Source organism: Bombina bombina, chromosome 12, assembly GCF_027579735.1.
Source record: "Bombina bombina isolate aBomBom1 chromosome 12, aBomBom1.pri, whole genome shotgun sequence".
NCBI classification, from domain to species: domain Eukaryota; kingdom Metazoa; phylum Chordata; class Amphibia; order Anura; family Bombinatoridae; genus Bombina; species Bombina bombina.
In genome coordinates this window covers 68,327,131-68,354,636 of record NC_069510.1, presented here as the reverse complement: position 1 = coordinate 68,354,636, position 27,506 = coordinate 68,327,131, and the positions used below count along the sequence as shown (strand labels likewise).

The following is a 27,506-nucleotide window of genomic DNA, read 5'->3' as shown; positions in this document are numbered from 1 at the left end:
TTCAAAAGAAGAAATTTATTTAGGTACAAACAGTAGCAACGTTTCGGGAATAATTCCCTTAATCATGCACAGAAACAAATATAAAAAAATAAAATTAAAAAATGAATAATTTGTTGCTGGCAGACTGGTTGTCAGTAACAAACAGGAAGGGGTTCAGTGGGAATGGGGAAAGGTCTAAAGCTGTTTGGGGGCTCATGGAGGTCAGAGGCTAAGGATGGATCCCTACACTACAGAAATAAAAAAAATAATAATCAATATTTAAAAAGCCCTAAACTGCACACTGGCAGACTGTCTGCCAGTACCTAAGATGGTAGTGACCAGTATGGGGGGGAGGGCAAGAGAGAGAGCTGTTTGGGAGTGATCAGGTAGGGATCAGGGGGTGGGGGATGTCAGGTGAGAGGGTAATCCTTACACACTAGAGCAAATATAACCTTAACACCTAACTGATTAACACCTTCACTGCCAGGAATTTCAGAAGAGTGGTACACAGCTGCAATTAGCAGCCTTCTAATTGCAAAAAGCAAAGCCATGCATGTCTGCTATTTCTGAACAAAGGGGATCACAAAGAAGCTTTTACAACCTTTTGTCATATGACTGCAATAGTTGTGTGTAAATAATTTCAGTGAGGAAACCCAAAGTTTGCAAAAAGTTAACTATTTTTTTATATGATCTTATTTGGTGGCCAAATAGTATCATCTAATATACAAAATGGACCTAGATCAATTCTCCGGTACTTTGAGCGAGTTTTTCTCTGAAATTCCCAGTAGTAAAGGGGTTAAATCTGGAAGATTAATCTGGGCTAAAACTACCAACCCTAAACAGGTGTACAACAGAATGTTAACCAATCACTTATGTCCTGTTTCACAGAAACCTTATTCCTGTTTGCCTGTTATAAACAGTTTGAGAGTAGATTTCTTTTTGTTTGAGCCTGAATGAATTTCCTCTTCTTTCCTTGGCTGTTGTCCTACCATGTGATGTGGCAACTTTATAGTGCAGGAGGCGTGATCTACCAGGGGCTGGGGAAGAGAGCCAGCCTTTCTCCATGTCTTTGCTTCAGGATTGTATAAGAATACACCATCTTCTTTGCTCATTCGTCTTAAAGAGCCTCCTCCAATAATGTATAACATTGACTGGTGAGAAATGATGCTGAACTGACAGCAATCGAAAGGAGAAAGCGTCAGGGTACTCCACTGGTCTGTTGCGGGACAGTAATATTCTGTTTCATTTACATGAACCCACTGATTAGACTATAGGGGAAAGAGACAGAAATGGATGATTATTTCACCAGTGTTAGTGATCAGTTATTTAAAGAGATACAGAGAAAGTTGGATTGAAACTATCGGTGCAGTTTTTATAATCTCAAGATATAAGCTGAATTATTTACCTGCATATTTATCTTTCATTATTCTGAAATGACAATAAAACACCTGCTGTGTCTTGTGAAACCTACAATCTAATTGTCATACATTCTACACTTTCAATGGATAGCGCGGCCTCACTAAACATTACTCATATTACAAGTTAAAGGTTGCGCAAAACACATAACGGTACACGGAAAAATTAGCGCAACTTCAGACCTGAATTTAAGTGTTAAGGTTAACAAAACACATGTTAAACATATTGAAATAAAGTATCACACTCATTTACTCATATATATATATATATATATATATACACATATTAAATGTAAAATGTATATTTATTTATGAAATAAATGTATAAAATTTTTTAAAGGGATATGTTATACTGTATGTATTTATATGTGTACATATGTAGGTGCACATATACATAAATATATAGACAAACACAATATATATATATATGCACATAAATATATAAATATCTATATTTAAAATTAAAATAGCATTTTCTATTAAGTGAAGAACCAAGTAAAGTATTTGTTAAGACATCTTCGGCTTTAGCGCAGTTGGCCTAGTGCACCTTTGGGGTAGCGTGTGAGCGAAAGTCAGAACAGGCTTTTGTAGTGCGCCCAATTGAAGTCTATGGGAAAAGGGAGTTAGTGCGGCCACACTTACCGACCTCCAGATTTTAGCTCACCTGAGGCTTTTGCTCAAGAGCAAACGTTTTATTTTCAACTTGTTATATAAGCGCAAGAATAGGAGCAATATTGATTTAACTATTTTTGCGCTCCATTTGTAATCTGGGTCTTATATAATAAATAACTTTAAATTATCCATACATCTCTTTAGTCTCTATTCTAGTTCCTTACAGTTAAAAAATCATTAAAGCAACACACAGCCCATTTTATATAGCACATATTAAATATAGTGCAGAATTATATAACATTAGCTTAGCGCCAACTTTATAAATCAAAGGATACATTTTCCTGAACTCTGCTCCTGGCTCTACTGAGTGGGTCTTTTTTTCCATCTTTTATGTTGTTAGGATGTGCACACTGTGCTCTATTTTTGTATCGCTATATGGTCGCTTTACAACTTTCAAAAGGATTCTTTAAAAAAAATATCTATTTCTTTTGTTTGTTAAAGGCTTGTTTCCAATTTGGCGTTAACTGTACACAAGATGGCGACTATGAGTTTCTATGCTTATAATATCTTTTTTTTTTTTTTTTTTACAGGACATTAACTTTTTTTAAACTGTAATTCGTGACGCCGCTGCCTTGCTGCTTTGTATCTTGTTATGAGACACGTGAATTTGATTATGCTTCCGTGAACTCTAAGTCCAAACTCGTCAGCAACAGTGCATACATTATTGAACTTCTAAATTGTAATGAGCATTCGTGACTGTGAGTTTATGCATTCTTGTGAATTAATTTGGACACACACGTTTTGGAAAACAGAACCTTTCTGACTAAGATGCTTATTTATTGAAATATGGTAAAGATGAGCAGTGTCATTCCTGTTAATACAATGCAGCAAATGTGACAGCATAATCTCTTTAAGTAGTTTAATTGAAGAATTGTTCTAGGAAAGCTTATTGAATTCTGACATTGGAAATTGGCCTACAAGTAAATGTACCCTACCCAATGATTTATTTAAATCTAGCAGAAATGTTGTTCAATTCAATAACACTAGCTTCTGAAACATCACAACGTAAAATTTTAGTCTTGTCCACTTACCTCGTTTAACGTGCGTCCACCGATAGAGAAGATTTTATCTCCAATAGTTGCCATACCATGGTCACATCTAGAGAAAGTCATGGCTCGGTTGACCACCCAACGCCTGAGTCTTGGGAGATAGCTGTACACGTCTCTTAAAGTCTTTCCCGTAGAATAGCCCCCTATTAAAAAAAATATATAAATATGTTACTATTATCTTAAAGGTTTCATAAATTATGGTTATCCAGTACACATTTTTTCTTCAACACATGGTTATTATTGATACATTATTGATATATTCCTAAAAAATCAAGTGTGTTCTTTACAGTACTCTTAAGACATAATGAGGTTTAAGGTGGAGTTGTATTTTAGGATGTCCCTATTAATACATTCTTTCATCTGCGTAGACTTGCTTAAAAACCTACAAAAATCACCAGTATAGTCTCTGGCTGTATTGGTTAATTAAGTGTACTGAGCTCTAAATATAAGATGTCAAAAGCCGCGTTCGGCAATTGCTTCAAGCAAACTGGGACTCGCTTGGAGCGTTCGGTGAACACTTGCCAGGGAGGCGCTGGGCGTTCCCTCAGTGCTCTGATGACGTAAGTCCCAGCGTTTTTAGCGTGCTGATAAAGCTGGGACTTTACAGAGAAAGCTCAGACACTTGTAAACATGGCAGCCTCCACGAGCAACAGGTGTGTATATATATATATATATATATATATATATAAAGAATATTTATATACACACGTGTTGCTCGTAAAGGCTGCCATGATTACAATAATGTAAAAAGTTAATTGTGTCTCTGCATTATTTATTATCACGATTTGTGAAAGTATTATTAAATTATTATGGATTACACATATATAATTCATATGCGAGACTTTTCTATTTGCATGCAAAATTTCTATTACTTAAAAGGTATTAGAAATATTGCATGCAAATAGAAGCGTCTCTGTACTATGCAGATCCCTTTGTGCATGCCTACTATTCTGTCAATGCGTGGTGACGTGGGACGTTGCGATGGGAGCGTTTTGTCAAAGCTCCCTAACTGGTGAGCTGGTATCCACAGTGCCACGTCATCACTACTGCATATGTGCCGGCGCTGGGTCTAAGCACTACTCGAACGCAGCCAAAGAGTGGTTTGAGAATTTTATTACTTGATCAGTGAGGAAGGTCCCCCCCCTTCTAATGAAGACAACCCAAGGGACTTGCTGAAAACGATAATTAATGTTAAATCTGGCTTGGTAAACAGATTAAGGACAAATTCAAAATGATTATAGAGTTTGTAGATACACAGAAATTTCACTCTTACACATAATAATAATAATAATAATAATAATAATTTATATAGATCTTTCCTCCTGATTAGATTCATAAGGCTTTACATATCATACATTTGAAGTTAGAGATTTTAGTCTTGAAAGGCTTGTGTGATCAAGAAGGTCTTGAGTCTTTAATAATGTCCAGGGAAGCAGCTTATTTCACAGTGCTGTGGAGAGTGTTCTATAGAGATGGAGCAGTATGGCTAAAATCTTGAATTCTTGGCCCATTTAGGTTTAGGGCACACTTTGATCAAATAGTGCAAGTTGGGACATAGGACATAGATAGCTTGGTCCCTGGTTGTGCAAAGCTTTGTAGCATAGCAGACCTATCCTAATTTGCATGTGACATTGTATTAGCAACTAGTGAAGGGAGTTAAGGATGGGTGTCACATGGCAGAATTTTAACTGGCCAATTAGTTAGGTGCTGCAACATTTTGAACCAACTTATGGAGATGGAGTAGTTTTTCTGAAGATCATAATAAAGTGCATTGTAATAGTCCTAACTCAATGTCACCAAAGCATGGCTGATAGTATGAAGATCTGCTGCATAAATCAGGTAATTGATCCTGGCTATATTCTTTAAATAAAAGAATGAGGCCTGGACTGTGGCAGATATATGATGTTTCAGGTAAGTCACCAATTTGTTATTCTTTAGTGATCAGTAACTAGTCATATCTACAGATGCTGGAGTATTTGAGTGACTATTTATCAAAAAGTGAATGAAATGGTGGTCAGACCACATAAGTGGGTTTATTATTAGGTTTAGTCAAGAATAGAAGGTCTAGTGTCCCTTTTGTGGGTAGTAGAGGGGACGTCTTGGGTAAAACCCAGTGAATGCATCATGAAAAGTAGATCTTGTCCAAACTGTAAAAACTTATCATCTATCCATGCATTGAAATAACCCAATATAAGTAATCTGTGAGGATCTAAAATGAATGCAGACACCAGCTCTATGAAGTCATGCAAGAATTGCTTTCCATCTCCAGGTGGGCGATAGATCAGGAGAATGTTAAGCCCAATGCATGTTGCATTCCTGGCAGCAAAACATTCAAATGATTTTGGTTACCCAACAGAAATGGGCCTTAAAAGGACACTAAACCCAAATTGTTTCTTTCATGATTCAGATAGAGCAGGCAATTTTAAGCAACTTTCTTATTTACTTCTACTATCAAATTTTCTTCATTCTCTTGCTATCTTTATTTGAAAAAGCAGTAATCTAAGCCAAGGAGCTGGCTCATTTTTGGTTCAGCACACTGGATAGAGCTTTCTGATTGGTGGCTACATTTAGCCACCAATCAAGCAAGCGCTACCCAGATTCTGAACCAAAAATGGGCCGCAACCTAAGCTTACATTCCTGTGTTTCAAATAAAGATACCAAGAGAACTAAGAAAATTGATAATAGGAGTCAACAATTTGGGTTTAGTGTCCCTTTAAGTTTAAGCTTGTTTTAAAACAGATTGACACTCCTCCTTTTTTGTTCTGCACTGGGCAGTGGATTTTTAAATAATTTGGTGGCACTGCTGCTTCTAGAATTGGGCCTGCATTTCCATCAAGCCAGGTTTCTGTGATGCGCCCCAGGTCTGCTGATTTAATAAGGTAATAGATAATAGCAGTTGTATTTCTTATTGAGCTTACATTACAGAGTACAGTTTTAATGCAGGGGTGTGAATGTTTTTAAATTGTGATTAGTGCTGGATCCTTGATGGGGGTTTGGCTGAAACTTAAAGGGACAGTCTAGGCCAAAATAAACTTTTATGATTCTGATAGACCATGTAATTTTAAACAATAAATTTTCCAATTTACTTTTATCACCAATTTTGCTTTGTTCTCTTGGTATTCTTAGTTGAAAGCTTAACCTGGGAGGTTAATATGCTAATTTCTTAGACCTTGAAGACCACCTCTTTTCAGAATGCATTTTAACAGTTTTTCACCACTAGAGGGCGTTAGTTCACGTATTTCATATAGATAACACTGTGCTCTGGCACGTGAATTAATCTGGGTGCAGGCACTGATTGGTTAAACTGCAAGTCTGTCAAAAGAACTGAAATAAAGGGGCAGTTTGCAGAGGCTTAGATACAAGATAATCACAGAGGTTAAAAGTATATTATTATAACGGTGTTGGTTATGCAAAACTGGGGAATGGGCAATAAAGGGATTATCTATCTTTTAAAACAATACAAATTCTGGTGTAGAACTGTAAAACTGGTTTCCTCTTAATGTGTTTCCAATGACTTGTTATACCAGCTGCAGAATATAACATTTATGAGAAAGTACTCCTTTAGGCTTATTTCTTTATATAGCATAGCTACTTTGGTTCTTTAACACCACAGCTCTCTAAAATAGGCTGAGCTTGCAGGGAAATTAGATGATGGATATATTATAAATAGATGATAGATAGATATTTAGATATTTTCTGTAATGTAGTGAGGATGTATCCAGCTGTATTCACTGAGGTTTTACCATTTTCCTTGAAGCAAGATGTGTCCCGTTGCATCCAATGAAGCGATTCTAGATTCTCCACTATAGAAAGGATGTCTCCAGTTTATCCTCTGCGTATACCAATCCATTTACTTTGTAAGGAGATTTGTGACACGGTCAGTGATAAAATAAATAAAATTATGTGGTATTTGATGTCTTTTGCAGGAAAACGTATTGTTTAATGCTTTTTCTGGAGAGGTTGAGGAGCAGTAAAAAGGTGAGGCAGCCATGTTTAAGTTCACTTGCAACCTATGTCAACTACAATATACAGGTCAAACCTCCAGAGAGGCTCGCAAAAACATAATTTATGCTTACCTGATAAATTCCTTTCTTCTGTTGTGTGATCAGTCCACGGGTCATCATTACTTCTGGGATATAACTCCTCCCCAACAGGAAATGCAAGAGGATTCACCCAGCAGAGCTGCATATAGCTCCTCCCCTCTACGTCAGTCCCAGTCATTCGACCAAGAATCAACGAGAAAGGAGTAACCAAGGGTGAAGTGGTGACTGGAGTATAATTTAAAAGATATTTACCTGCCTTAAAAACAGGGCGGGCCGTGGACTGATCACACAACAGAAGAAAGGAATTTATCAGGTAAGCATAAATTATGTTTTCTTCTGTTATGTGTGATCAGTCCACGGGTCATCATTACTTCTGGGATACCAATACCAAAGCAAAAGTACACGGATGACGGGAGGGAAAGGCAGGCTCATTATACAGAAGGAACCACTGCCTGAAGAACCTTTCTCCCAAAAATAGCCTCCGAAGAAGCAAAAGTGTCAAATTTGTAAAATTTGGAAAAAGTATGAAGTGAAGACCAAGTTGCAGCCTTGCAAATCTGTTCAACAGAGGCCTCATTCTTAAAGGCCCAAGTGGAAGCCACAGCTCTAGTGGAGTGAGCTGTAATTCTTTCAGGAGGCTGCTGTCCAGCAGTCTCATAGGCTAAACGTATTATGCTACGAAGCCAAAAAGAGAGAGAGGTAGCAGAAGCTTTTTGACCTCTCCTCTGTCCAGAGTAAACGACAAACAAGGAAGAAGTTTGGCGAAAATCTTTAGTTGCCTGCAAGTAGAACTTGAGGGCACGAACTACATCCAGATTGTGTAAAAGACGTTCCTTCTTTGAAGAAGGATTTGGACACAAGGATGGGACAACAATCTCTTGATTGATGTTCCTGTTAGTGACTACCTTAGGTAAGAACCCAGGTTTAGTACGCAGAACTACCTTGTCTGAGTGAAAAATCAGATAAGGGGAATCACAATGTAAGGCTGATAACTCAGAGACTCTTCGAGCCGAGGAAATAGCCATTAAAAACAGAACTTTCCAAGATAACATTTTTATATCAATGGAATGAAGGGGTTCAAACGGAACACCCTGTAAAACGTTAAGAACTAAGTTTAAACTCCATGGTGGAGCAACAGCTTTAAACACAGGCTTGATCCTAGCTAAAGCCTGACAAAAGGACTGGACGTCTGGATTTTCTGACAGACGTCTGTGTAACAAGATGGACAGAGCTGAAATCTGTCCCTTTAATGAACTAGCTGATAAACCCTTTTCTAAACCTTCTTGTAGAAAAGACAGTATCCTAGCGATCCTAACCTTACTCCAGGAGTAACCTTTGGATTCGCACCAGTATAGGTATTTCCGCCATATTTTATGGTAAATCCTTCTGGTAACAGGCTTCCTAGCCTGAATTAGGGTATCAATAACCGACTCAGAAAAACCACGTTTTGATAAAATCAAGCGTTCAATTTCCAAGCAGTCAGCTTCAGAGAAGTTAGATTTTGATGTTTGAATGGACCCTGTATCAGAAGGTCCTGTCTTAGAGGTAGAGACCAAGGCGGACAGGATGACATGTCCACTAGATCTGCATACCAAGGCCTGCGTGGCCATGCAGGTGCTATTAGAATTACTGATGCTCTCTCCTGTTTGATTTTGGCAATCAATCGAGGAAGCAGCGGGAAGGGTGGAAACACATAAGCCATCCTGAAGTTCCAAGGTGCTGTCAAAGCATCTATCAGAACTGCTCCCGGATCCCTGGATCTGGACCCGTAGCGAGGAAGTTTGGCGTTCTGGCGAGACGCCATGAGATCTATCTCTGGTTTGCCCCAACGTCGAAGTATTTGGGCAAAGACCTCCGGATGAAGTTCCCACTCCCCCGGATGAAAAGTCTGGCGACTCAAGAAATCCGCCTCCCAGTTCTCCACTCCCGGGATGTGGATTGCTGACAGGTGGCAAGAGTGAGACTCTGCCCAGCGAATTATCTTTGATACTTCCATCATTGCTAGGGAGCTTCTTGTCCCTCCCTGATGGTTGATGTAAGCTACAGTCGTGATGTTGTCCGACTGAAACCTGATGAACCCCCGAGTTGTTAACTGGGGCCAAGCCAGAAGGGCATTGAGAACTGCTCTCAATTCCAGAATGTTTATTGGAAGGAGACTCTCCTCCTGATTCCATAGTCCCTGAGCCTTCAGAGAATTCCAGACAGCGCCCCAACCTAGTAGGCTGGCGTCTGTTGTTACAATTGTCCAGTCTGGCCTGCTGAATGGCATCCCCCTGGACAGGTGTGGCCGATAAAGCCACCATAGAAGAGAATTTCTGGTCTCTTGATTCAGATTCAGAGTAGGGGACAAATCTGAGTAATCCCCATTCCACTGACTTAGCATGCATAATTGCAGCGGTCTGAGGTGTAGGCGTGCAAAAGGTACTATGTCCATTGCCGCTACCATTAAGCCGATCACCTCCATGCATTGAGCTACTGACGGGTGTTGAATGGAATGAAGGACGCGGCATGCATTTTGAAGCTTTGTTAACCTGTCTTCTGTCAGGTAAATCTTCATTTCTACAGAATCTATAAGAGTCCCCAAGAATGGAACTCTTGTGAGAGGAAAGAGAGAACTCTTCTTTTCGTTCACTTTCCATCCATGCGACCTTAGAAATGCCAGAACTAACTCTGTATGAGACTTGGCAGTTTGAAAGCTTGAAGCTTGAATTAGAATGTCGTCTAGGTACGGAGCTACCGAAATCCCTCGCGGTCTTAGTACCGCTAGAAGGGCACCCAGAACCTTTGTGAAGATTCTTGGAGCCGTAGCCAATCCGAATGGAAGAGCTACAAACTGGTAGTGCCTGTCTAAGAAGGCAAACCTTAGATACCGGTGATGATCCTTGTGGATCGGTATGTGAAGGTAAGCATCCTTTAAATCCACTGTGGTCATGTACTGACCCTCTTGGATCATGGGTAAGATTGTCCGAATAGTTTCCATTTTGAACGATGGAACTCTTAGGAATTTGTTTAGAGTCTTTAAATCTAAGATTGGCCTGAAAGTTCCCTCTTTTTTGGGAACCACAAACAGGTTTGAGTAGAACCCTTGTCCTTGTTCCGACCGCGGAACCGGATGGATCACTCCCATTAATAACAGATCTTGTACGCAGCGTAGAAACGCTTCTTTCTTTATCTGGTTTGTTGACAACCTTGACAGATGAAATCTCCCTCTTGGGGGAGATAATTTGAAGTCTAGAAGGTATCCCTGCGATATGATCTCTAGAGCCCAGGGATCCTGAACATCTCTTGCCCAGGCCTGGGCGAAGAGAGAGAGTCTGCCCCCCACTAGATCCGGTCCCGGATCGGGGGCTCTCGGTTCATGCTGTCTTTGGGGCAGCAGCAGGTTTCCTGGCCTGCTTGCTCTTGTTCCAGGACTGGTTAGGCTTCCAGCCTTGCCTGTAACGAGCAACAGCTCCTTCCTGTTTTGGTGCAGTGGAGGTTGATGCTGCTCCTGTTTTAAAGTTCCGAAAGGGACGAAAATTAGACTGTCTAGCCTTAGCTTTGGCTTTGTCCTGAGGTAGGGCGTGGCCCTTACCTCCTGTAATGTCAGCGATAATCTCTTTCAAACCGGGCCCAAATAAAGACTGCCCCTTGAAAGGTATATTAAGTAATTTGGACTTAGAAGTAACATCAGCTGACCAGGATTTTAGCCACAGCGCCCTACGTGCCTGTATGGCGAATCCTGAGTTCTTAGCCGTAAGTTTGGTTAAATGTACTACGGCCTCCGAAATGAAGGAATTAGCTAGTTTAAGGACTTTAAGCCTGTCCGTAATGTCGTCTAGCGTAGATGAACTAAGGTTCTCTTCAAGCGACTCAATCCAAAATGCTGCCGCAGCCGTAATCGGCGCGATACATGCAAGGGGTTGTAATATAAAACCTTGTTGAACAAACATTTTCTTAAGGTAACCCTCTAATTTTTTATCCATTGGATCTGAGAAAGCACAGCTATCCTCCACCGGGATAGTGGTACGCTTAGCTAAAGTAGAAACTGCTCCCTCCACCTTGGGGACCGTTTGCCATAAGTCCCGAGTGGTGGCGTCTATTGGAAACATCTTTCTAAATATTGGAGGGGGTGAGAACGGCACACCGGGTCTATCCCACTCCTTAGCAACAATTTCAGTTAGTCTCTTAGGTATAGGAAAAACGTCAGTACTCGCCGGTACCGCAAAGTATTTATCCAACCTACACAGTTTCTCTGGTATTGCAACGGTGTTACAATCGTTGAGAGCTGCTAAGACCTCCCCTAGTAATACACGGAGGTTCTCCAATTTAAATTTAAAATTTGAAATATCTGAGTCCAATCTGTTTGGATCAGAACCGTCACCCACAGAATGAAGCTCTCCGTCCTCATGCTCTGCGAGCTGTGACGCAGTATCAGACATGGCCCTAGCATTGTCAGCGCACTCTGTTCTCACCCCAGAGTGATCACGCTTGCCTCTTAGTTCTGGTAATTTAGACAAAACTTCAGTCATAACAGTAGCCATATCTTGTAATGTTATCTGTAATGGCCGCCCAGATGTACTAGGCGCCAAAATATCACGCACCTCCCGGGCGGGAGATGCAGGTACTGCCGCGTGAGGCGAGTTAGTCGGCATAACTCTCCCCTCGCTGTTTGGTGAAATTTGTTCACATTGTACAGATTGACTTTTATTTAAAGTAGCATCAATACAGTTAGTACATAAATTTCTATTGGGCTCCACCTTGGCATTGGAACAAATGACACAGATATCTTCCTCTGAGTCAGACATGTTTAACACACTAGCAAAAAAACTTACAACTTGGTTATAATCTTTTTTAGCAAAAAACGTACTGTGCCTCAAAGAGGTACTAACGATTAAATGACAGTTGAAATAGTGAACTGAAAAACAGTTATAGCATCAAACTTTAAAACAACAAAACTTTTAGCAAAGGTTTGTTCCCATTAGTAAAATAACAATAATTAAATTTGACATAAAAAATACAAAGCAACGTTTTTATTCACAGTCACTATAAGAATTCTCACAGCTCTGCTGAGAGAAATTACCTCCCTTCAAAGAAGTTTGAAGACCCCTGAGATCTATCAGAGATGAACCGGATCATGCAGGAAAAATAAAAGTAACTGACTGGTATTTTTTGATGCGTAGCAAAGAGCGCCAAAACGGCCCCTCCCTCTCCCACACAGCAGTGAAGAGAAAACGAAACTGTCACAAATAAAGCAAAAAAACTGCCAAGTGGAAAATAATGCCCAAATATTTATTCACACAGTACCTCAGCAATGTAAACGATTCTACATTCCAGCAAAAACGTTTAACATGATAAATAGTTATTAAAAAGGATTAGTGACCTTTAACAGAGTAGTTCCGGTGAAATACCATCCCCAGAATACTGAAGTGTATACATACATGTCATTTTAACGGTATGGCAGGATTTTCTCATCAATTCCATTCAGAAAATAAAAACTGCTACATACCTCAATGCAGATTCCTCTGCCCGCTGTCCCCTGATCTGAAGCCTTTACCTCCCTCAGATGGCCGAGAACAGCAATATGATCTTAACTACTCCGGTTAAAATCATAGTAAAAAACTCTGACAGATTCTTCCTCAAACTCTGCCAGAGAAGTAATAACACGCTCCGGTGCTATTTTAAAATAACAAACTTTTGATTGAAGTCATAAAAACTAAGTATAATCACCATAGTCCTCTCACACATCCTATCTAGTCGTTGGGTGCAAGAGAATGACTGGGACTGACGTAGAGGGGAGGAGCTATATGCAGCTCTGCTGGGTGAATCCTCTTGCATTTCCTGTTGGGGAGGAGTTATATCCCAGAAGTAATGATGACCCGTGGACTGATCACACATAACAGAAGAAAGATTCAATGAGCACACTAGAGATGTTAAAAATTACAATAAGGATTCAGTAGTGGCCAATCACTTCAATGGCTACCATATGACAAACAAAGCCAACATGAGTATTAAAATCATAGATATCGCAACTACATCCATTAGAGGGGGTAATACATTTAAAATCTTAGAGAAAAAGGAACTGTTCTGGATGTTGAAACTAAAAACTCGGTCACCATTAGGGATGAACCGTGAATGTGACATCAATTATTTTATTGATAATTAATTTAGTGTTCCATGTTAATCCTTCCTTGATCCTTGCATCATATGTACGCAATTTTGTACATGGTCTATTATTTTCATTTATTAGATTTAAAATTATTTTCATTATTTACTATTATACACATTATGGTTTTTAATTTTAGGGTTAATGGTTCTGCCCTGACAGTTCTATTAGTCTGTTGGTCAATTTTTTCCTATGTTTCTATTTTTCCATTTATTTTTTCATATATTTTCTTATTTTGTTTAATTTACATTTTGGATTTTGCTTTCTCCATTGACACAATGTAATCTTGTTCAAATTGACATCAATGTATATAATTGTATATTTCAAATTCACTGAGGTTCATTAATTTTGTTTTTTAACTTTGTACTTTGTGATGTACCAAGAGAAAGGTCTGCTTACAAAGGGTTAACAAATAAATGGCTGTTGCTAATTAAATGATACTTAGCAAACAGCCAATTGAACTGAAAGTTCCCCTTTTTATGCAGCCTTCCCTACATCACAAATCAGTCTATGAATAAGCGTCCAAGAGGGACGCGAAACTAGTCAGACAGCAAACAGTGTCTCTCATACACTCCTGCCATTGTCTTTTTTAGCGTGTTATCCAGCGTTTGTAGCTGGTTAAAATCTTTTTAACCTTGTTTCTTCAATAAAGGATACTTTTTATCTACAAGAAACCCTCGTTGCAGTGCCTGCTTACTTCTTGTATTTTGGATCTTTACCAGGCTTGTTCTGGGGCGGAGCCCTTGTGACCTGGCGATAGAGTAAGAATGGGTTGATGCACAATGGCTGGACAGTCTGAAAGGAACAGCTACAGTGGTCAGGAAGCATGTCTGGCGGTCACTGGTTTTACTTTATGAAATAGGGACATTTATAGGTAAGGGGAAAAGCAGAAGGACAAAGGTTCCAAACCATGAACATCCTGCAAAATGTGTTACAATGGCAAGCTTTGCTATGTGTGTTGCAAATAAGAAAAAGCTGAGGAGTAGGAGCCAAATACAACACAGGGAAGGTTGCACGGTGGCCCCAAGTCTATGATGAGCTCTGACAGCCCTGTGCTGCTATACCTCAGGGGCGGAATTTTTTTTCTAGGCTCCTAGCAATTATTGTTCTAGACCCCCCGACCCCTAACCTTCCCCTTACCACCCTACTGCTGTCTGGTCTCCAGCGATGTGGCCTTGCAACATGCACTGCGCGCACAGGTGGCTCCCCCCCCCCCTTCCTGGCCAGCAGCAGAACAGCCTTGCAAAATGCACCATGCTCACAGGTCTTTCTGTGATTTCCCAATGCTCCCTGCCCCCCCAGCAGGTGATGTGGTCCTGTTATGATATGACACTAAATATTGTGGTTTGTGAACATTGTGAGACTATTTAAAACAGGTGGGGTTATCCTTAGGTAAGCATGATTAAGGGCATGCATTAGCCCAACACGTTGCTATCTTTACTTTGGATCCATGTTTGCTGAATAACGGTCTGTTTTAAAATTTGGAAAGCTGGAGAAAATTGTTTGTTGTCCTAAAAAGCTGGATAAGGGGTGGGCCCTTTTTACCTGCAGGCCTCCCCCTACATTGCAGAGTCTGCAGGGCCAGGATTTCTGCCCACTGCCACACCTGTTAATTTCTCACACAAATGGTTAGGTTTATACAAATAACAGGTTACACTGCGACTAATTAGAACTTACTGAAGTTGCGCCCATACGCTAAAGTGTGGCTCTCCAATGTTTCTTCTAGCCCTCTAATTCCATAAATTCCAACAGTCTTGCATTTTGTGAGATGGAACTAGTTTAGTAGATCTGTCCAGCTGTCCTTCCTGCCTCTCCCCCTCACCTTAAATGCCCCAGCTTCACAAAGTAAAACCAGGTACAGCCTGACCTGCATCAGCTCCACCCATGTAACCAATGGCTACGTCCAAAGTCCACCCTGATTTCACCCCCATGCTGGCATCCTGCACAACTATATGATAGCAAAATATATACAACCAATTGTTAGCTTATTGATTTAAATATTAATATGTTTTAATCTATTTTTCCTATTTGCCGGTATTATCAATTCATGCGTTGTTGGTTTTTATTACTTTGCATAATGTTATTAAAAAACTTTGAAATCTTCCAAAAAAATGTTTATTTAAGTTGAGTACACATTTCATAGTTTAAAGTGTAATATGATCTAATTTTGTGTATTACACACAGGTTCTCAACAGGATCCATGTGTTACCCTCTTAAAGGGATGCAAAGCCCAAAAATGTTTCCTTTATGGTTCAGATAGCACTTTTTTTAAGAATTTCCAATATATTTCCCTAATTTACTTTTTGTCTCTGGAAGCTATCTGCTGATTGGTGGATTCACATATACGCCTCTTGTCATTGGCTTATAGATGCTTTAAGCTAGCTCCCAGTAGTGCATTGCTGCTTCTTCAACAAAGGATACCAAGGAACAAAGCAAAATTGATAATAGAAGTAAATTGGAAAGTCGCAAATTTACAGTATACTGTCCCTTTAAAAGGGTGCACAGAATGCCCTTATTTTGCTGTGCATTTAAACAGAACGTCTTATAGGAATTCTAATACCAAGACAAAGATTGGTCAAACAATTTTGGATTTATTAGGTGCTATATAACATAACTAAAATATTTTTAATATTTATTGTAAAAAATATTAACTCATTCAGTAATCAAACATTTTATTCATATTATCGATATATAAAAGAATAAATGTTGAAAGATTTTTATGTTATACGATTTTTATAAAACATAAATCGAATATGTTTATTATAATCGCTTTAAATATATAAGCAACATGTATAACCATATTATAAGCCTTTGGTTATAGAACATTGTCTATTTTTTTTACATTTTTCACATTTATCCAGTATTATACAAAGAATAGGTCAATTTCGTTGGCTGCTAAAATATTTTAACGAATTATAGTACATAATATAACTGTAATTGGATAATTACAGATTTTTGCAGATTTAGTACTTGTAACGCAATGGGTATAATAGGTTTTTTGTATCAAAGTTTTTGACGAGAATGCAGACTACGCATGAGCATCTCATGATCGAGCATGAGGAAGAGACAGGGCTATTGCAGGTTTAACGCATGCGCATAACGATCGCATGACGTTGACCGAAAGGTGCTGAATGCCCTGGGGGTGAAACCACCATTGGTGTATTGAATAGAACTAGCCTGTCAATCACTTTGAGAAAATGACGTACGGAGGAAAGAAGTGTATCGGAGGCTGTTTAAAAGGTAAAAAACAACATTAAAGGGACAGTCTACCATAGAATTGTTATGGTTTTAAAAGATAGATAATCCCTTTATTACCCATTCCCCAGTTTTGCATAACCAACACCGTTATACACTTTTTACCTCTGTGATTACCTTGTATCTAGGAACCTTCTTCCAGCCCCCTGATCACATGACTGTGACTGTTTATTATCTATTGTCTTAAACTTAGCATTGGTTTGTGCTAGATCTTAAATAACCCCCTGCGCCTGAACACAGTTTTATCTATATAGCCCACATGTACTTTCTGTCTCTTTGTGTTGAAAAGAGATTTAAAAAGCCTGTGATAAGACTTAGAAATTAGCATATGAGCCTACCTATGTTACTAAGAATACCAAATTTGATGCTAAAAGTAAATTGGAACGTTGATTCAAATTAAAAGTCCTATCTGAATAATGAAAGTTTAATTTATACTAGACTGTCCCTTTAATATTAATAATTTGAACAATTGATGAATTAAAGTAGCACTCATTTTTAATAAGGTATCCAACGGCGTGAGCGAGTCAGCTAAACTTGACCTTCACTTGAATTTGTCATATAGTTAGTGCCGCTAAATAGGTTGTATGGCTAGATCTCATGTTGTTAGTTTTTGAGTTACCTAAAACAATTACTCCCCCTAGAGGATGAGCTGGAGTAATGACAGAGAACTCTTTATTTAGAGTGTAGCGAAAGAACAGATAGTTTATATTGCTGATATTATTTAATATATTACATACTGAAATAATCTATTAAAGTAATACATCATAATTCATACTGTATTATTTAAATGTATTATTTAAAGCTATGAAGACAATTATATTAGCTAAATATAGGAGTCTAAGAAAGATGTAAATGAATTAGTTTAGTACATACTTAAAAAACTATTTGTGTGTCTAGTCGATCACAGGTGAAGGTTTCAATGGCAAAACCAGTCTTTTACAAAATTCCATAAGTTGCTAACATACTCTGAAACAATCATTTTACTCTAAAAATTGTTAACGTTTAATAGATAGATAATCCCTTTATTACCTATTCCCCAGTTTTGCATAACCAACACTGTTATATCAATACACTTTTTACCTCTATAATGACCTGTATCTAAGCCTCTGCAGACTGCCCCCTTATCTCAGTGAATTTGACAATCTTGCATTTTAGCCAATCAGTGCTGGTTCTTGTATAACTATTATCATTCTCCACGGGAGTGAGCACAATGTTACTTATATGGCACACATGAGATAGCACTGTCTAGCTTTTGTGAAAGATTTAAAAAGCTAATTAAAAAGCGCAGGGACTTAGAAACAGGCAAACTTAGAGGTTATAAAGTATATTAATGTAACAATGTTGGTTATGCAAAGCTGCGGAATGAGTAGTAAAGGCGTTATCTTAAAAAAATCAAGTAGACTGTCCCTTTAAATGTTACTGGGGGGAGGGTTACACTTAGGCAAGTAGTAGCTGATGAAAGTTTATTGTTTTCCAGGCAGCTGCAGAAACACACTTTCAAATGGGCTAGGCTCTCTTTATTATCTCTCTTATCCCCACATGCGCCAATCAGCAGCAGCTCCCACTAGGGTTGTTTTCAACAAGGGATACCAAGAGAACAAAGCACATTTGAAAATAGAATTTAAAAGTGTATGAAAATGACATATCTGAATCATGCAAGTTTAATTTGACTTTCCTTTCCTTTTAATGTGTTTCTTATGACTTGTACTAGCTGAAGGGTATAAAATGAATGTGAAATAGTTCCTTTAGGTTTATTTTTGTACATGAACTAACAGGTTTTGCTTTTTGAAACGGCAACCCATTAAAATGGGCTGAACGTACTGGGAGATCAATAATCTTACCTTATCTCTCTTTATACATACACACAAAGCCTCCTTATATTATCTTTGTATGTATACTTAAAAGAGGACTGAAAATTAACATTTTAGTACTTATCTCCCCTACCCACTGGGAGTGTACTTTCCTATCCTGGTTATGTGTACATAGCTTTTCCATAGCCAATACTTAAGTATTGATATTTTCAATATAGGTGGGGATACAGCAGGAAAAAGCAGCTATTTCAAATGTCAAAATAAAGCAAAAGGAACTATTTGCATAAAATTGAATACATTCCAGCAAGTAAAATCGATAACTAGGGACCACATTGAAAGGCATAACATGTTACAGTGCACTGTCCTTTAATTTAGCCACATTTATTGATTTTTTTTCACCTGAAATATACAGGATTCCTTTATGAGTGGTTCCAGCGTGATCAGCCACAGATACTGGGAAAGGTGCAGTGAGTTCCCAGTTATTTTCAGATGGGTTGTATTCTTCTACAGTGTTAGTGAGGCTTCCTAACAAGGTTCCTCCTCCAACTGCAATTATGTGATCTGAAATGACCTCTGTATGAAATCGTGTCCGTCTCTCCAGCATTCCAGCAACTTGCAGCCACGACCCATTTCGTGGATCAAAACGAAATACCTGCGCAAAAGAATGGAACACGGTAACGGGGCATGCAAGAGTTAAACAGAACTGGTGTGTCAAAAAAGAATTTGCCAAAGTTATACATTATTGCACCTGTTTACTGATGTGAAGATTTTAAAAGGAAATGATAGCAAGACAATGAATTGGTGTAAATAAACAGCAGCTCATTTTATGTTAAAGGGATATTAAAAACTAAATAAATGCTAGATAGAATGAGGCATTCAAAGAAAAGATTCGTCTGAGAATAACTTGTAGATGTATTTTTTTAAAGTTTCATTAGCTGTTTAAATATTGACAAAAAAAGTGTAAAGTTTTAGTGTCTATAAAACAATGGGAGCTGCCATGTTGTAACTTAGGTTACCTTCTCTGCTGTGGCCAATTAGGGACAGTTATAAATAGGTCACTAGAGTGTGCAGCCAATGGCTGTGTGGTATATAACAGTGTTCTGTACTTCTATTTCTAACAGGAACTGAAAAGCTCACAATTGCAGAATGGAATTACAGGAAAAGGGGACAAAATAAACAATAAACGTATATTGCAAAGTTTTTCTTATGTATATGATTTATTTTATATTACCATCTCAAAGTGTTTAATGCCCCTTTAAAACACAAGTATACTTGTTTTATTATTGGATTGGAGTTAAAAATGCATCATAAACAAGTACTATGAGATCGCCTGCTATTGGCAGCACTGTGCACAGAAGCCAGTATTCCTGCATACAGCGAGAGGTGTACGTATGCAGCCTGCACATAATCAGCATTTGCATATTGCTGCAGTCAGGATGACCGTCATATCAAAATTAAACTTTCATGATTCAGATATAGCAGGCAATTTGAATTGACTTTTCAATTGACATCTATTATCTAATTTGCTTTGTTCTCTTGGTATTCATGGTTGAAAAGCACCACAAATTAGTCTTGCTCAGGGCTTCTGGATATAGCATACAAAAAACAAATATTACACTTTTCTTAAAATCTTCAATCATGGTATCATTCAAGAAGAGAGACCAAGCAACTTTGGACAAATCAGTAAGATTTTTTTCCCCCTTGCAAATGAAGTCGGAGACTATAATAGGCCAGATTACAAGTGGAGCGGTATTTAGCGCCCCCGCTGGAAGCAAATGTTTTTCAAATAAGTTTCCAATTGAATTTCTTCTGTTATTCTGTGTTGAAGAGATACCTAGGTAGGTTTATTGACCTCTACACTGCAGTGCTGCCATCTAGTGTTCTTGCAAAAGGAAACTGCTGCCATATAGTTCTCATATAGTTCTCCAGATACGGTCCTGAACACTCCTTGATAATAGAAGTAAATTAGAAAGTTGTTTAAAATTGTATTATAAATCTTCTATCTGAATAGTGAAAGAAAAAAAATGATTTGTATGTCCTTTTAACACAGACATCCTCAAACGTAGTCCTCCAGAGGTTTTGGAACTACATTTCCCATGATGCTCAGCCAGCGTATCAGCGGCTGAGCATCACGGGAAATGTAGTTCCAAAAACCAACATGTTAATTGATATTGATGGCGTGTAATTGTATTTCTATTTGATGAAGTGTAAATTGTTATTCTGATAAATAGTTAAACTGAATAATTCCTCCCTAAAAATAAAAAAATAAATGTTTAAGGATTTTTTTTTTGGGGGGGGGGGGGGGGGGTATTAAAATGCAAAAGGGAAACTGCTCCCTCAACCTCAAGAGTGACCTAGTCAGATGGTGACAATGAAAACTCCTAACAGAAATGTGCTAAACCCTATTTAAAGGGATATTAGACACCTTTTAATTACAATACATTCCTGTTGTGCTGCTATAGAATGACATATATGCTAAGTCTTAAAGGGACACTTAAGTCAAAATTAAACTTTCATTATTCAGATAGAGCATGCAATCTTAAACAACTTTCCAATTTACTTCCATTAAAAAAGTGCAGTCTTTTTATATTTAAACTTTTTGAATCATTAGCTCTTACTGAGCATGTGCAAGAATAAGTGTATATGCATTTGTGATTGGCTGATGGCTGTCACATGGTACGTGTATCCATTTGTGAATGGCTGATGGCTGTCACATGGTACAGGGGGAGTGGAAATAGACATAACTTTTAAAATTGTCAGAACATTTTTTTCTATTCATTTGAAGTTCAGACTGAGTGCTATTGCATTGTCTTGTTATCTTGCATTTGTTGATTATGCAAATCTACTATGTTGACTGGTCCTTTAATGTTTTTAAAACAAATTAACATCCTTTTAACTGCAATTAGTTTTCAAAAGGAAAACTCCACTCACCATTTGCCTTTTTTGAAGGAGCCAATCTGGGCTTTAGTCTGCAGACAACAAGACTAGCCACAATCATTATGTTAATATAAAGAGCATTGTTTTGCAGTTGTTATCAGTTAAAGCCAACTAGGGACATATATGTAACAGTGCTAGCCTTGAGAAGTCAGCAGGGTGAATTTCAAAATTCTGAGAATTTCAAAATTCTCAATTTTATTTTAATTACATTTAAACTGTACATTACATGAAAATGGGGCAAAATAAACAATTAACTTGCCAAGTTGTTTCATTATGCATAACTAAATATTTTATATAAACATCTCGTTATTTACTTTCCCTTTAAGCTGCTGTATTTTTTATTTGTGAAGGCATAATAATGTGTTGCGCATTAATTCACAAGCGTGACAAAATCGAGCGCATTCTATTATTCTTATAACTGTAGATTAAGGTGCTCTGAATAGAAATGGTGACTGGAAGATTGCTCTGTCTAAGTGACTTGAATCTCTCTGATAAGATAGTTTAATGCTTCTAAGTATGAGGCTTGTAGAAGATGTCAGAGAAAACGTTTGGTAAAACCCATTCTTTTTAAAATAGAATAATTTCTTAGTCTAAACTTAGTGTCTTATAAACTAGTAAAATAACATATCACATAACCAAATCTTTAAAGGTACAGTGTATATTAATGTGTTCATAATTATGCATTTTTATCTGCTGGAGTGTATTAATTTGTTTACAAACAATTCCTTTACCTTTATTTTGACATTTGAAATATATATTTTTACCTGTTGTATTTGTATTGAAAATTGCAATACTTAAAGGGACAGCCAACACAAAAATTGTTATTGTTTAAAAAGATAGATAATGACTTTACTACCCATTCCCCAGCTTGGCACAACCAACATTGTTATATTAATATACTTTATAACCTTTAAACCTCTAAATTTCTGCCTGTTTCTAAGCAACTAAAGCCAGCCTCTTATCACATGCTTTATTATTAGCTTTTCACAACAGGAGACTGCTAGTTCATGTGAGCCATCTTTTGAATTTTGAAGTGTTAGGAGGTATGATTTATGGTCTGATTTTTTTTGTATGCATTTTAAATTGTTTTCAGTTTACTCTCTTTAAAGGGATATTAAACAGTTCTTCTTTGTTAAAATAAATAAGTCAAAGTACCCATAAAAAGAAACAATGTGTAAAAAAAAAAAAAAAAAAAAGGAAATCTCTTGCAAAATGAGCACTTAGAATTACCAGCGTAGCATAGACAGTGCCTGCAGCTAGATAAGGGAGCTTGTATAAAAACTTAAAGGGACATTCCAGACAAAATTGGAATCCACATGGATGCATTTCAGTTTTAAATAGAAGCATTTTTGTTATATACTTGTATTTGCAAAAATTCTTCTAGTAAAAGCTATAGCTGTTTTAAAAGTGTATTTAAAGGGACAGTCAACACCAGAATTTGTGTTGTTTAAAAAGATAGATAATCCCTTTATTACCCATTCCCCAGTTTTGCATAACCAACACTGTTATATTAATACACTTTTTACTGCTGTGACTATCTTGTATCTAAGAATCTTCTGACCACCCCTAATCACATGACTTTTAGTTATTTTGCATATAGTTGCATTTTAGCCAATTAGTGCAGTGTCTGCCACAATCCACGGGCATGCTCACAATGTAATCTATATGGTTTACTTGAACTACTCTCCCCTGTTGTGAAAAGCAAATACAAAAGCATGTGATTAGAGGCGGCCTTCAAGGGCTTAGAAATTATCATATGAGCCTTCCTAGGTTTGCTCTCAACTAGAATACCAAGAGAACACAGCAAAATTGTTGATAAAAGTAAATTGGAAAGTTCTTTAAAATCACATGCCCTATTTGAAAAATAAAAGTTTTTTTTGGACTTGACTGTCCCTTTAAGTATGCACCGTGCACCAGTATTTTAAACACAGAGACTAAAGTGCTTGTACCATCTGGTAATGACTCAATTTATTAATTGCTGACATAATACAAGCCCCACTGGTGCTCTGATCAGCTGCAGTATTTAAAATGCTGGTGCACTGAGAATATTTAGCTATGCTTCACATGCACGTGCAGAGAAAAATGCTAAACACTAAAACAGTGATAACTTTTACTAGAAGCATATTTGCCAATACCTGTATATTGTAAATATGTTTTTATTTTAAAGATTTAATTCATCTGTGTGCATTTAAATTTTGACCGGAATGTCCCTTTAAAGGAGCAAGACAACACAGTAGAAATGTATAACCAGCAAGTGCATAATAAAACAACAACACAATTGCATTTACTCTGAATTCGAAATGAGCGATAGGTTTTTCTCTTACAAATTTCCTCCTGTACCATGTGAAAGCCATCAGCCAATCACAGACTTGTATACGTATACACTGTGAACTCTTGCGCATGCTCAGTAGTAAGTGGTGCCATAAAAAGAGTTAATATTATAGAATTGTGTTAATTTAATAATGGAATTAAATTGGAACGGCATAGTTCTACTTTCACATGATTTTTGCAGGAAATGTTTTCTACTGAGCGTGTTAATTATTTGACTGCAGTTAGAGCAATTGTTTCCTAGTAACCACATCAAAAGAAAAACTATTCCTTTGCCTTCCTGTAGAGACCCCAGCCCCCTTGTCAGACTGAGACAGGAAGTAATGGACACACAAATGATAATAAATAAATACATAAAAAGTAAAATCCTTTTAGAATGATGAATATTATATTGCTTCAATTAATATTATTTTAATAATTAATATTATGACTTTAAGTATAACCAGCTGCTTAGTGTTTTTTTTTTTATTACAAAACAGACTATTTTATATCCCTTTAACCCTTTCGTGACAGGGTTAAAGTGCCTACATCGGAACACCTGTTCCGATGTAGACAAATTGAAACTACGCGATCGTGCATACGATCGCAAGATTTCAATTATTGGATCGCATCTGGGGGGCGTCCCTACAACCCTAGGAACGCCCTCCAGACCGCGATCAAGTCCTTGAAGCACAGAAGGCTTCAGGACAGCCGTTTGTTATGACGTTCTATTCCGTCATAACGGCTTTAAAGCCCAGTGTAAATATGACGGAATAGAACGGCATAACGGCGTTAAAAGGTTAATTGAACCTTTTCCAGATAGCAGATGTTATTCTTTCAGACTTTAGTGAAGTGGGTCTAATTGTGTTACCTCATTTGATGGATGTTTGCCTGTGGGGTCATACTTTGTTTGCCCTCCAAGTACAAAGAGAAAGCCATTGATGACAGCCACACAATGATTATACACTGGGGTGCAGAGTTCCCCAAGGTCACTCCATGAGCTACCACCTTGGTCTCCAACCCAAATACGTCCACAGACTTGGTTGTCCAATGTCCGTCCACCGAGAACCACTAGCTTCTCAGAACTTGACCGAATAGATGTACTTTCCCAGTTTAATGCAGGTTGGGTGTATAGTTGAGAGTGGTAACTCAGAGCATCTTGTAGGTATCTGAAACAGTTGGAGTCTGTCTTCATAACTGTTTTTTCCTTTACATGTCTTTGAAGATCTTCTAGAGAAATAAGTGGAAATCGTATTCTTTTGAGAAGGTCCCCAGCTTCCTTAAACCTTGAAGGTTCATGGTTTAACCAAGCAACTACATAATTAAATAGTTCAAGCTCACTGTATTCAGGAATATCCATTCTATCCAATATTTCACAAAGTGTAGTTTTGTCCAATTCATGCAATTCCTTTGGGTTATCCAATATGTGTTTATAATGCTGACCAACACATTTCATAGCTTTCTCTTTTAGCTTTTCTGCTCCGTGCTTCTTGATTATATTTAGGATTTCCAAACATTTATTCTGATTCAAGCCATCTTCTAAAAATTGAAAGCATAGTTTTATAGCCTCACGGACTAACAAGACTTCCGCAGCTTTTAAAGTATCTTCTATGTTGGCGATGGATAGACTAAGCTTATTTGAGTAGATAAAATCAAGTACGTTCTTCAGTCCTGTACTGCTGACATCCTTTAGTCGGATAATATCACACACCTTGGAATCAGCAAAGAGCATTTTGCAATAGGTGCTTGCAGATGCCAAAATGATCTTGTGAGCAGGGAATAATGTTCCATCAGCCTCCAACTTGATATCACAGAAATCATTTTGGGAACGAAGCTGGCAGATCCTAGCAAGCAACTTCTCTGGATACTTTTCAGACACAAAACTGCAGTTGTTTGATCCATTTTGTATTGTGGATTCCATTGTTTTAATAATTCACATTGGTAGAGCAGAAAAAGGATTCTCACAAGTACATAAGTGTTGCTCTTTTGCTTAGACTTAGAGTAACTCAGTTCACAAAGTTGTTTGACAGCTCTCTGGTCACTCCACACCAACAAAAAGGGCTACTCATTAGCAAGTTTCTAGAATATTTACACTACTTGATTAGTTAAGTATTGACATTCTCAAAATGCCACTGGCTTCCGCGTGATTTACTGTTCCTGGTCGTCTCCCTATACAACACAAACAGAATGACCAGTTCAGGTAACGGATCTGCAAGCCTGGACTTGCTACAATACACAAAGAAAGAATTTCTAATACTAAGCCAGCATTACCTGTTTGCTTTGTAATTTTCCTCCCCTGGGTGCAATTTATCTAATGAGCTACATACCACATATTCATATAATTAATGTGTTCATTTTGCACTTTTTAAATAACAAACAATTTGCCTCTCCAAAGAAATACAATGTTAATAAGGCAGAGAATAATAGTGAAGCTAAAGCCATGGTATAAATTATTTTCTTGGTATTATCCTCTGCCCATTTACTCCCCTAGGACAAGAGCTAGGAAATCCATCTCTTAACCCCTTGGTTGTCAGAAAAGGCTGCAGAGTTTAACATAGAAAAAAAAAGTACATATATTGACAGATTAAATTATGAATTAAAAATGTTGTTATACATATCTGTAATGTAGCCTTGGAATATTGTGAAAGTAAAGCATTTTTTGGCTGCTGTCTGGTTTCCTTTAAAAGGGCATACTGATGACAGCAAAAACCACACTGGGCATGTGCAGTTAAGCATAAGCCAACCTGATGCATATGTCTGCTATGGTGGTGTCATGCTCCGTTAAAGGGACATAAAACAAGTTGGGATAGAGACAAAATATAATAATATGTACTGTAATTACTTTACCTGTACATTTATACTGCAGTGCCTCACTATTAACCCTTTCTTTAAAGTTTCCAAATTCTACAGCTCTAACTCCGCCCACACATTTTCTATAGGCTGCATCTATATCTACCTTTGATTTGGTAGAATGCAGTAATGTACAGTCATTATCTGCTGGAGCATGCCTAGAAGCAAATAAGCTGCGGTGAAATATAATGCCTGTGTTTCTGATGTGAAATACTGATAAGGGGGGTGGATCAGACTACTCCAGACAGCATGGCTATGTAAGTAATTTTGCTAATTTTTGAAAATTATTTAAAAATACTCGCCAGCAATTTTTAAACATTTTTTTATGCAAACTATTTTAACTTAATTAACCCTTTTAGGATATGCACAGATCTCAACATGTTCTATGGCACTTTAATAAAGTAGCTAATTGGCTTATTAAAGTGAAAGTAAAGTCAGTCTGCATGGTAAACAAAGCATTAAAATTGATGTGAAAATAGGTGTACTTTAAAGGGACACTGAACTCAATTTTTTTCTTTCGTAATTCAGATAGAGCATGCAATTTTAAGCATCTTTCTAATTTAATCCTTTTATCAAATTTTCTTCATTCTCTTGGTATGTTTATTTAAAAAGCTGGAATGTAAGCTTAGAAGCCAGCCCATTTTTGGTTCAGCACCTGGATAGCGCTTGCTGATTAGTGTCTAAATGTAGCCATCCAATCAGCAAGCGCTACCCAGGTGCTGAATAAAAAATGGGTCAGCTCCTAGACTTACTTTCCAGCTTTTTTAAATAAAGATACCAAGAGAACAAAGACAATTTGATAATGGGAGTAAATTAGAAAGTTGCTTAAAATTGCATGCTGTGTCTGAATCATGGAAGTTTATTTTTGACTAGACTATCCCTTTAACAAAAGGTACAAAGAGAATGAAACAATTTTGATAATAGAAGTAAATTAGAAAGTTGTTTTAAATTGTATGTTCTGCCTCAATCATTAAATAAAATGTTTGTGTCATGTCCTTATATTAGTTCATTTCCTATGAGTGAATATATAATATCATTCTCAC

General features: G+C 37.5%; 1 protein-coding gene across 1 annotated transcript; it reads right to left on the bottom strand.

Moving 5' to 3' along the window:
* On the bottom strand, positions 1-25,722 carry LOC128642609 (kelch-like protein 9). Its single transcript, XM_053695386.1, has 4 exons — positions 24,485-25,722; positions 18,769-19,021; positions 3,098-3,258; positions 1-1,247 (listed from the first exon to the last, which is right to left on the bottom strand). The coding sequence occupies exons 1-4, from the start codon at positions 25,532-25,534 to the stop codon at positions 873-875; spliced, it is 1,839 nt and encodes a 612-aa protein (XP_053551361.1). The 5' UTR covers positions 25,535-25,722; the 3' UTR covers positions 1-872.
* Between the last annotated feature and the right edge of the window lie 1,784 nt (positions 25,723-27,506).

Excerpts from the sequence above, each read along its gene's own strand:
- LOC128642609 (XM_053695386.1), bottom strand. The coding sequence starts at position 25,534 with ATGGAATCCACAATACAAAATGGATCAAACAACTGCAGTTTTGTGTCT. Across the intron at positions 3,259-18,768 it reads AGGAATCCTGTATATTTCAG|GGGGCTATTCTACGGGAAAG; the intron begins GTGAAAAAAAAT and ends TTTTTTTAATAG. Across the intron at positions 1,248-3,097 it reads GTGGACGCACGTTAAACGAG|TCTAATCAGTGGGTTCATGT; the intron begins GTAAGTGGACAA and ends TTTCCCCTATAG.